Raw genomic sequence first — 13,847 nt, forward strand, 5'->3', positions numbered from 1 at the left:
TAAACATCAACTTGTATGTATATATATATATATATATATATAATATTGAGAAGTGGGTCTTTCCTGGTTAATCGCTTCGACAAGCAAAACTAAACACGCTACTTTCAAATCGTGTCAAGATTCATTTTGAAATTTTACCTCATAGCAGACCTTTCTGTCCCTGTGATATTACTAAGGAAATTATCTATCCGAGTTCTCTACGGATAAAAACTGCCCACCCTAAATTTCCAGGCCCCTTTGTGTATTGATGTGTGTGTATATATAATCATACACCTACAGTTAATTGTCCCGAATCTCAGGTTCAATTTACTTCCTAGTTAGGTAGTATAAAGCCAGCGGTGCGCAGTTCCCATCAACATTCACAGGATTACTGATCTCTGTGGAAGGTAACAATGTTGACCTGGGCTTTAGTTCTACTTCTGCCTTTTATATGTAAGTATGATTGACTTATTTTGATACAGGTTAGATGGTCTAAAAAATAGATAATATAATTTGTAGATTTTGTTTCGTTTTGTTTCTGAATGGACAAGTACGTTTAATGTACGATCTATGCTCGCAATCTCAAGTAGGAAGAAGGTAAGGTGAGTTTAAACTGTCCATGGTTTAAAAGATTACTGATATTTTGATGAAAACAATGGAAAAACTAATATTGCAAATATAGTTTTTTTTATCCGCACAGGATTGTATATAATGCCTCTAAACACCGTCGCATATGTGCACGCGTGTGTAATGGTTTCGCTCGGTCGATCTGCAGGTAAACCCCATTGTATGTTAAGCCTGGCATATATATCCCGAATTAAACGCCTATAGAATGTTGTTAGAACGTCAACACGCACCAGTGTTTTACTGAGGTATTTCCTGATTCAACAGCAAGACATTTTGTAGTTACCGTTGTAGTGGGAAAACATTTACACTTTTGACAATAAGGAGTCTCAAATTCGTTTCCGCTACAACAGTAGCCAGGTTCCTTACTCACTTGGCCTTGGCTAGTAGATTGACAAACAGTGGGGCTCTACTGTGGAATTACCGTGTGGCTTTATATACATTATGTAGATGTTTATTTTCTGTGTAATGATATTATGTCGTGTTCATCAATCAAATACATTACTGTTAAATGAATTTACCAATCATTATACCCGCACCCACTAACATTTCCGCACCCGTCAACATGCAAGCACACATCAACATATTATACCAACACACATCAACATATTACACCAACACACATCAACATATTATACCAACACACATCAACATATTATACCAACACACATCAATATACTATACCAACACACATCAACATATTATACCAACACACATCAACATATCATACCAACACACATCAACATATTATACCAACACACATCAACATACTATACAAACACACATCAACATACTATACCAACACACATCAATATATTATACCAACACACATCAACATATTATACCAACACATATCAACATATTATACCAACACACATCAACATACTATACCAACACATCAACATATTATACCAACACACATCAACATATTATACCAACACACATCAACATATTATACCAACACACATCAACATATTATACCAACACACATCAACATATTATACCAACACACATCAACATATTATACCAACACACATCAACATATTATACCAACACACATCAACATATTATACCAACACACATCAACATATTACACCAACACACATCAACATATTATACCAACACACATCAACATACTATACCAACACACATCAACATATTATACCAATACACATCAACATATTATACCAACACACATCAACATATTATACCAACATACATCAACATACTATACCAACACACATCAACATACTATACCAACACACATCAACATATTATACCAACACATATCAACATATTATACCAACACACATCAACATATTATACCAACATACATCAACATACTATACCAACACACATCAACATACTATACCAACACACATCAACATATTATACCAACACACATCAACATATTATACCAACACACATCAACATATTATACCAACACACATCAACATACTATACCAACACACATCAACATACTATACCAACACACATCAACATATTATACCAACACACATCAACATATTATACCAACACACATCAACATATTATACCAACACACATCAACATACTATACCAACACACATCAACATATTATACCAACACACATCAACATATTATACCAACACACATCAACATATTATACCACACACATCAACATATTATACCAACACACATCAACATATTATACCAACACACATCAACATATTATACCAACACACATCAACATATTATACCAACACACATCAACATATTATACCAACACACATCAACATATTATACCAACACACATCAACATATTATACCAACACACATCAACATATTATACCAACACACATCAATATACTATACCAACACACATCAACATATTATACCAACACACATCAACATATTATACCAACACACATCAACATATTATACCAACACACATCAACATATTATACCAACACACATCAACATATACTATACCAACCACATCAACATATTATACCAACACACATCAACATATTATACCAACACACATCAACATACTATACCAACACACATCAACATATTATACCAACACACATCAACATATTATACCAACACACATCAACATATTATACCAACACACATCAACATATTCTAACACACATCAATATATTATACCAACACACATCAATATATCCTCATGCACCAACATACCCATGGATATACCTGCTTTCATCTTACGATCAATATAATCGCACACATCTTCATACCCGCAACAAAAAAATAGCCGCACTCATCAAAATACCCGCATTATCAGCCAACATACCACACCAACCAACATATGCATACATGTCAACACACCAGTCAACATATCCATACCTGTCGACATATCCGCACCCACCAACACACACACACCTACCAACACACACACACACACCCATCAACACACACACACACACACAAAATACCGCACCCACCAACACACCCACCAAAATACCCGCACCCACCAACACACCCACATCTACCAACACACCCACACCTACCAACCCCGCATACCTAACCCCCCCCCCCCATATATATATATATAAATAAACAAAAGTTCAGTCCGCCTGAAGAAGCCTGAGAGGGCAGAAAGGCCTTGCGGCAAAGTCTGTTTTTTTGTTATTTTTTATACATTCACCTTCGCAAGGACAGATTTCAATTTCTTATATACTATATATATATATATGATATTAGGCATGACAATATTGTCCAAAAATGATTTCATTTCATTTCAACAAATTTTATTGTTTTAAAAAAAAACAATTGGATTGAACATCAGGCTTAAGCCTATTTTAAGTTCTCTCCGTATTATAATAATATTAACAAAATAAAAACATCCGGTATTAATAGCATACAATGTAGAGTAATATATAGTATTACACACACACACACACACTCGCACATGTTATACATGTATATGTACAAGGGAAAGAAATTCAAATACTCTATGTATATAAACAGTGGGTTTTCCATTACTATTATGATTAGAATTTATAGATTTGTTTGATATTGCAATGTTATCTGCCTGGATGGGAGGCAGGTGCCTAGTCAAACCAAGAGTTTCCGACAAAAATGTCCATGAGGTGCTTACACCCAGTAGTCATCCACTCATGGCTGAATACACACCTGCCCCCCAACCCAGGCAGACACTATGCACATATATGTGTTTTTAACTTTTTCTTTCCAGTTTAGAATAATTACGGTAATTATAAACTCAGAGTATTAAATGGTTTAGTATTACTCATCCAAAACAGGGTCACCTACACAGATTCTTGCGCAAAACTGCACAGACATGAACAAAATGTTTTAAGATGTTCATAATATCTCATCAACTATACAAGGATAAATGACAAATAAATTTTTACTAAGATCTTAATTTGATAAAAAAATATACATGTACTAATGAACCACTAATTCCTAAGTTACACTGGTTTAGGCTGACCTTTACTCTTAGGACCAACTAATAGACATATAATAGACTTCCAGTACTAAAGACTTGAATCAGACCCCGACTTTTGACTTAATGACTAATGTAATAGTCTATTTGTGTTTTTAATATATCTAATTACATTATCAAAGATATGAGTGTTTATATCATCACTGTAACTGTCAGAGCCATTTAGGAGTATATCAATATGAAAATATTCCTGCTTATGTAGAGAATTTATTAGAGTATCTCTATGAACAATATAGTTAGGGCATAAAAAGAAAAAATGATATGAAGTTTCAAGTCCAAATCCACAACTACAAACAGGCGATTCTATCAGGTGGTCTTTATAAAGATCATAATTTAATTGGCTTGCTACATTTCTCAATTGACACAAAAGTATGTTTTCATTTCTATTTCCTTTATATTTAAAGATTGAGGAAGTAGTATTTCTAATATCATTACCCGCCGATATCAAGTTTCGAAATTTTGTAATGGTTGGTGCATTTAATGTATCAAAATCAAGGTCATTAAACTCTCGTACCATGGAGGGAAAAAAACTATGAAAATAATTTTCAGAATGACATAGTGGTGGGTCCAAAAATGATTTTTACAGATATAGTCGCTTTAAAGATTAATTATCGCTTTTTAGTATATCGGATTGATGCGTGTATTTGTTTTTTTGTTTTTGTTTTTATTATTTCAAAATCGCGTCATAATTGGATAGGTTTTCCACATTATTGAAGATGTCTGAATATTTGCCTAATTTGAGAAAAACACTATGTAGACGTTGGTCTACCGGAAATTGCCGGCACCAGTTTTATCGTCTAGGACATGATAAAATAACAAAACAAACAGCCATTTTCAATGCACATACTTTTTAATCGCCATCAAGTATAAAATCTTCATTATTAATTTTGTGTAAAAAAAAAAACCGTTCGTGCAGAATTTAACTGGACACGTAAAATTACGAGCAAACGATCAGCGGTACACGTATACAATGTTACTTCTGTATCAGGGCGGTGATCACTTCCTCATACGTACCGTCACCTAGGTAATTCTATTCACATATTCACGCTTGCATGCCTTATCGTTCAGATATATGTGAGGAGCTGTATGTGGTCATAGAACAGTAAGAGTTTATATCCTTCAAAAACAAGTTCAGTATGGAATTATATTTACATTCCGTGTTGCATTTGCCTATATGTCGTTAGTTAACCAAATTGTATTCATCAGAGTGTATACTACAATTTACAGTGATTCTGTCAGAGTAGGGATACAGCCCCAGGTGTTGCTGGTCAAAACATTGGTCCCCAGTTACATTCGGCCAGGAGAGATTTCGAATGCTAGCATTTATCTACGTAAACCACCACAAAAAAGCAACGCAAGTTATGAGAGTAAAATTTGATAATAGAAAAAATGAAGTCGACCGACTCGACACAATATTATAAGCTCTATTCCTGATATATAGGAACAGAGACCTAGTATATAGGTCTCTGATAGGAAGTAATCAAATTGTCACTGTCGTCACACAGGGACTCGTTGTCGAATTGTCAGAAATGCTAGACACGACAACATTTAAAGTCAAGCCTTTTTTTTTTTTAAATCTTGCGAAAAATCGGCAGTATCGACATGTGTTTATGCATACTGAATTATAGTTATGTGGTTATTCACTGATGTCAAAGGCCTACCTTACTCCACAATCGAGCCCTGTGAAGTTGAACATCGTCTGCTAAGTTAGCGACACTGATGTGACCGGTTAGACTGGATTCTGTTTCTAATGAAATATCCTTGGAATCGTTTTCACCTACTGTCAAGACGACGTTCATTTAGAATTTAAGAGATGATATTCCTCTGAAAATAACGTAAATCCAGTCGATAGAAACATAAGTGTTTCCGAGGAATCGAGCCTGTCCTGTGCAGTACCCATTCAACGCCGCATCACTTCTAAATGTTAACCGTACAGAAATCATGCGCCGAAAAACGGCTTTAATTTTAAACAATCAGAAATTATGCAATTGTGAACAATTTGAAGATATCTACAAACGTTTATAAAATATAATATAAAGCCAAATTGTGCAAAAAACATTTCATGTGATTGCTATTGTTAACGACATGAGGGACTAGGCCTATGTTATTCCTTCTGGAAATTTCGACTGTTCCGGTATTTGAACTTGATGACGTCAGTGATAGGAGAAGCGGCAAATTTAAACGCGTCTTAAGCTACAGTAAATAAAATTATGAATGTAAATATAAGCATTGAACTGTTACCAAATGGTAGTATACAGTCGATATGAATACAATTTGGGTGACAGATAAATATTTCATGTCGCCCTAACGGTTACCAAATGGTAGTATACAGTCGATATGAATACAATTGGGTGACAGATAAATATTTCATGTCGCCCTAACGGGCGACATTCTATTTATCTGTCAACCAAATTGTATTCATATCGACTGTATACTACCATTTGGTAACAGTTCAATGCTTAAATATACTGTCTGGGGGTACACTATATAGTGTGTATAAATATACAGGTATATACTGACTGGGGGTACACTATATAGTGTGTATAAATATACAGGTATATACTGACTGGGGGTACACTATATAGTGTGTATAAATATACAGGTATATACTGTCTGGTGGTACACTATATAGTGTGTATAAATATACAGGTATATACTGACTGGGGTACACTATATAGTGTGTATAAATATACAGGTATATACTGACTGGGGGTACACTATATAGTGTGTATAAATATACAGGTATATACTGACTGGGGTACACTGTATAGAGTGTATAAATATACAGGTATATACTGTCTGGGGGTACACTATATAGTGTGTATAAATATACAGGTATATACTGACTGGGAGTACACTATATAGTGTGTATAAATATACAGGTATATACTGACTGGGGGTACACTATATAGTGTGTATAAATATACAGGTATATACTGACTGGGAGTACACTATATAGTGTGTATAAATATACAGGTATATACTGACTGGGGTACACTATATAGTGTGTATAAATATACAGGTATATACTGAATGGGGTACACTATATAGTGTGTATAAATATACAGGTATATACTGACTGGGGTACACTATATAGTGTGTATAAATATACAGGTATATACTGTCTGGGGGTACACTATATAGTGTGTATAAATATACAGGTATATACTGTCTGGGGTACACTATATAGTGTGTATACATATACAGGTATATACTTTATGGGGTACACTATATAGTGTGTATAAATATACAGGTATATACTGACTGGGGTACACTATATAGTGTGTATAAATATACAGGTATATGCTGACTGGGGGTAACTATATAGTGTGTATAAATATACAGGTATATACTGACTGGGGGTACACTATATAATGTGTATAGATATACAGGTATATACTGTCTGGGGTACACTATATAGTGTGTATAAATATACAGGTATATACTGACTGGGGTACAATCTATAGTGTGTATAAATATACAGGTATTTCTCTCATCCCTACCGGTATCATACGGGTCTGTCCAGGTAAATACACCCATGCTTGCTGTGTGTGTATTACCTCGCTTCCGGTGTAGGATAGCCACGCGCGCGCAATGATACAAAAGTAGGTCGCCGAACCGAAAGTAGATCTATTAAACATTTCAACAATACATTGAATTAAGATATGTAATCAGATAATAATTTTTTTTATTTGTGATATAAATTATGTATAAAAACACGTTCTTTTATTGTTTTTTATTAATAAAACATGGAACTATATTTTCACGCGAAAGGACACACTAGCTTGGCCGACATCAAGTGATTTGGCTTCGCTTGCAATGACAGGGCTGCTGAAACAACGTTAGACTGTGTAAATGAATGGTTTCCTTCGTTTTTAGAACAGCAAACGTCGTTTGCATATATGGGGTATGGTAAATCGATTGGCGCTGTTCTTTTTTTTATTATATGCAATAGAAAAAAAAGTTTGGGTTGAGAAAAAATGGCGTCTATCTGAGAAAGCTATCGACAGATAGTGCCTATTTTTGCATATTTTAGGTTGGGGAATGAGAGAAAAATACTCAATCATATGTGGTTCATGTAGGATAGGGATATTCCACCCTCTGGGTCACAAAATGTGGTAAAACCCTCGGCGGAGCCTCGGGTTTTACCACATTTTGTGACCCCTCGGGTGGAATATCCCTATCCTACATGACCACATATGATAGAGTCTTATAATACTGACTGGGGTACACTATATAGTGTGTATAAATATACAGGTATATACTGACTGGGGGTACACTATATAGTGTGTATAAATATACAGGTATATACTGTCTGGGGGTACACTATATAATGTGTATAGATATACAGGTATTATACTGACTGGGGGTACACTATATAGTGTGTATAAATATACAGGTATATACTGACTGGGGATACACTATATAGCGTATAAATATACAGGTATATACTGACTGGGGGTACACTATATAGTGTGTATAAATATACAGGTATATACTGACTGGGGGTACACTATATAGTGTGTATAAATATACAGGTATATACTGACTGGGGTACACTATATAGTGTGTATAAATATACAGGTATATACTGACTGGGGTACACTATAAGTGTGTATAAATATACAGGTATATACTGACTGGGGGTACACTATATAGTGTGTATAAATATACAGGTATATACTGACTGGGGGTACACTATATAGTGTGTATAAATATACAGGTATATACTGACTGGGGTACACTATATAGTGTGTATAAATATACAGGTATATACTGACTGGGGTACACTATATAGTGTGTATAAATATACAGGTATATACTGACTGGGGTACACGATATAGTGTGTATAATATATATACAGGTATATACTGACTGGGGTACACTAATAGTGTTGTATAAAATATACAGGTATATCTGATCTGGGGTACATCTAATAGTAGTATGTTTATAAATATATACAGGTGGTATATCTGATCTGGGGGTACACTATATAGTGGTGTATAAATATACAGGTCTATACTGATCTGGGGGTACACTATATGTGTGGTATAAATATACAGGTATTCTACTGACTGGGGGTACACTATATACATGGTGTATAAATATACAGGTATATACTGAATAACTGGACTGGGGTAACTATATAGATGTGGTATAAAATATACAGGTATATACTGACTGGGGTACACTATATAGTGGTGTATAAATATTACAGGTATGATACTGACTGGGGGTACACTATATAGTGTGTATAGATATACAGGTATATACTGTCCTGGGGGTCTCACTATATAGTGTGTATAAATATACAGGTATATACTGACTGGGGGTACACTATATAGTGTGTATAAATATACAGGTATATACTGACTGGGGTACACTATATAGTGTGTATAAATATACAGGTATATACTGTCTGGGGGTACACTATATAGTGTGTATAAATATACAGGTATATACTGACTGGGGTACACTATATAGTGTGTATAAATATACAGGTATATACTGACTGGGGGTACACTATATAGTGTGTATAAATATACAGGTATATACTGACTGGGGGTACACTATATAGTGTGTATAATATACAGGTATATACTGACTGGGGGTACACTATATAGTGTGTATAAATATACAGGTATATACTGACTGGGGTACACTATATAGTGTGTATAAATATACAGGTATATACTGACTGGGGGTACACTATATAGTGTGTATAAATATACAGGTATATACTGTACTGGGGGTACACTATATAGTGTGTATAAATATACAGGTATATACTGACTGGGGGTACACTATATAGTGTGTATAAATATACAGGTATATACTGACTGGGGGTACACTATATAGTGTGTATAAATATACAGGTATTATACTGTCTGGGGGTACACTATATAGTGTGTATAAATATACAGGTATATACTGACTGGGGGTACACTATATAGTGTGTATAAATATACAGGTATATACTGACTGGGGGTACACTATATAGTGTGTATAAATATACAGGTATATACTGACTGGGGGTACACTATATAGTGTGTATAAATATACAGGTATATACTGACTGGGGGTACACTATATAGTGTGTATAAATATACAGGTATATACTGACTGGGGTACACTATATAGTGTGTATAAATATACAGGTATATACTGACTGGGGTACACTATATAGTGTGTATAAATATACAGGTATATACTGACTGGGGTACACTATATAGTGTGTATAAATATACAGGTATATACTGACTGGGGTACACTATATAGTGTGTATAGATATACAGGTATATACTGTCTGGGGGTACACTATATAGTGTGTATAAATATACAGGTATATACTGACTGGGGGTACACTATATAGTGTGTATAAATATACAGGTATATACTGACTGGGGTACACTATATAGTGTGTATAAATATACAGGTATATACTGTACTGGGGGTACACTATATAGTGTGTATAAATATACAGGTATATACTGACTGGGGGTACACTATATAGTGTGTATAAATATACAGGTATATACTGACTGGGGGTACACTATATAGTGTGTATAAATATACAGGTATATACTGACTGGGGGTACACTATATAGTGTGTATAAATATACAGGTATATACTGACTGGGGGTACACTATATAGTGTGTATAAATATACAGGTATATACTGACTGGGGTACACTATATAGTGTGTATAAATATACAGGTATATACTGACTGGGGTACACTATATAGTGTGTATAAATATACAGGTATATACTGACTGGGGGTACACTATATAGTGTGTATAAATATACAGGTATATACTGACTGGGGGTACACTATATAGTGTGTATAAATATACAGGTATATACTGACTGGGGTACACTATATAGTGTGTATAAATATACAGGTATATACTGACTGGGGGTACACTATATAGTGTGTATAAATATACAGGTATATACTGTCTGGGGTACACTATATAGTGTGTATAAATATACAGGTATATACTGACTGGGGGTACACTATATAGTGTGTATAAATATACAGGTATATACTGACTGGGGTACACTATATAGTGTGTATAAATATACAGGTATATACTGTCTGGGGGTACACTATATAGTGTGTATAAATATACAGGTATATACTGACTGGGGTACACTATATAGTGTGTATAAATATACAGGTATATACTGACTGGGGGTACACTATATAGTGTGTATAAATATACAGGTATATACTGACTGGGGGTACACTATATAGTGTATAAATATACAGGTATATACTGACTGGGGGTACACTATATAGTGTGTATAAATATACAGGTATATACTGACTGGGGGTACACTATATAGTGTGTATAAATATACAGGTATATACTGACTGGGGTACACTATATAGTGTGTATAAATATACAGGTATATACTGTCTGGGGTACACTATATAGTGTGTATAAATATACAGGTATATACTGTCTGGTGGTACACTATATAGTGTGTATAAATATACAGGTATATACTGACTGGTGGTACACTATATAATGTGTATAGATATACAGGTATTATACTGACTGGGGGTACACTATATAGTGTGTATAAATATACAGGTATATACTGTCTGGTGGTACACTATATAGTGTGTATAGATATACAGGTATATACTGTCTGGGGGTACACTATATAATGTGTATAGATATACAGGTATTATACTGACTGGGGGTACACTATATAGTGTGTATAAATATACAGGTATATACTGTCTGGTGGTACACTATATAGTGTGTATAGATATACAGGTATATACTGACTGGGGGTACACTATATAGTGCAGATTACGAAAAAGATTTTGATATTTGATCGCCTCCTTTTCACCGACGATTTTTTGAAGGATGAAACAGCTGTATGGTGCAGTTCAATTCTTTTCTGTACTATTGTATGGGTCTTATTCTAAATTTGTTATGAAATGTGATACTACAATGTATCATTTGTGTTTCGTATACAGTACAGTACTTTTAAAACATGGGAAAAGTGTGATGTTTGTGTTGCTTTTGTTAAAAGGACAATTTCTTTCTTGGTGCACCGGCTTTGATGGATAAGTAGCTGTACTCTTTGTACTCGCTTCAGTAGATATACACGGCCATCCATTGTTTGTACGTACAGGTTATTGTCAATACGTTCCTGGTTGAAAATATGGCAGCACGCATTTCCAAAAGGTGACGTCACTTCCCTGTTATACACCTCACAGTGATATTTTTATAACACGGGTTGTCTAGAGGCGCAATCCATGTCTATAAACTATTTCTATAAACGATTATTTAAAGCAATATGAAAGACAATATGTTTACTTTCATTAAACACATTTTATTGTTTTTCTCTATCACAGACATATAATTATTTTTAGATATATTAGCATCGATATCGTAAATTTACATCCGGGTTCTTTCGGGGTAGATCAATAACGATAACGATAACGTGCTGATCACCTCATCACGATTTGACTTCAGTCAACACATTTATGCAATAATACCTCTACATATATTTATGCATTAAAATGTCTTATTTGAAATAGCTGCCAGAAATTGACAATGGACTGGAAAATTATAAATATTTTGACGGATTAACAAAAAACAAAAACAAAAAAACTCAACTCCTTGTTTTCCTTTTCCATTTTTTTTGTTCTTTACCTTTTATTTTTTCAGTGCAATACACATGATACAATCGTGCAATCGTGTTAATTTTACTATGAGAACAAAAAGACGATTGCTAGAACAAATTACTGTACAAAATCAAAGTATAAGAATTGATACAAGGGCTAAAGGTTCAGAATAATTATTGAAATAACAGACAGCAATCCGTTGTATATGGCAATGGCGTCTCGTGCAAACGCTCGGAACATTAACAATCGGCACCGAATCTGTACTCTCTCTACTTCACTTCCTATGGAAACTTCACTCTCTCTACCTCCCTTCCTATTGAATCTGTACTCTCTCTACTTCCCTTCCTATGGAATCTTTACTCTCTCTACCTCCCTTCCTATTTAATCTGTACTCTCTCTACTTCCCTTCCTATGGAATCTGTACTCTCTCTACCTCCCTTCCTATGGAATCTGTACTCTCTCTACTTCCCTTCCTATGGAATCTTTACTCTCTCTACCTCCCTTCCTATTTAATCTGTACTCTCTACCTCCCTTCCTATGGAATCTGTACTCTCTCTACTTCCCTTCCTATGGAAACTTTACTCTCTCTACCTCCCTTCCTATAGAATCTGTACTCTCTACCTCCCTTCCTATGGAATCTGTACTCTCTCTACTTCCCTTCCTATGGAAACTTTACTCTCTCTACCTCCCTTCCTATGGAATCTGTACTCTCTCTACTTCCCTTCCTATAGAATCTGTACTCTCTCTACTTCCCTTCCTATAGAATCTGTACTCTCTCTACTTCCCTTCATATAGAATCTGTACTCTCTACCTCCCTTCCTATGGAATCTGTACTCTCTCTACTTCCCTTCCTATGGAAACTTTACTCTCTCTACTTCCCTTCCTATAGAATCTGTACTCTCTCTACTTCCCTTCCTATGGAATCTGTACTCTCTCTACTTCCCTTCCTATAGAATCTGTACTCTCTCGACTTCCCCTTCCTATGAATCTGTACTCTCTCCTACTTCCCTTCCTATAGAATCGTGTACTCTCTCTACTTCCCTTCCTATAGAATCTGTACTCTCTCTACTTCCCTTCCTATAGAATCTGTACTCTCTACTTCCCTTCCTATAGAATCTGT

General features: G+C 34.8%; 1 protein-coding gene across 2 annotated transcripts in view; it reads left to right on the plus strand.

Moving 5' to 3' along the window:
• Positions 1-315: 315 nt before the first annotated feature.
• LOC117334744 (dual oxidase 2-like) overlaps positions 316-13,847 on the plus strand; it is a 64,724-nt gene continuing 51,192 nt past the window's right edge. For both annotated transcript variants that reach the window (XM_033894535.1, XM_033894537.1), the window contains exon 1: positions 316-432. In XM_033894535.1, coding sequence (XP_033750426.1) covers positions 393-432 — 40 coding nt within the window. In that variant the 5' untranslated portion in view covers positions 316-392. The remainder of the gene's footprint in view (positions 433-13,847) is intronic.

Source organism: Pecten maximus, chromosome 9 (genome assembly GCF_902652985.1).
Source record: "Pecten maximus chromosome 9, xPecMax1.1, whole genome shotgun sequence".
Classification (NCBI taxonomy): Eukaryota; Metazoa; Mollusca; class Bivalvia; order Pectinida; family Pectinidae; genus Pecten; species Pecten maximus.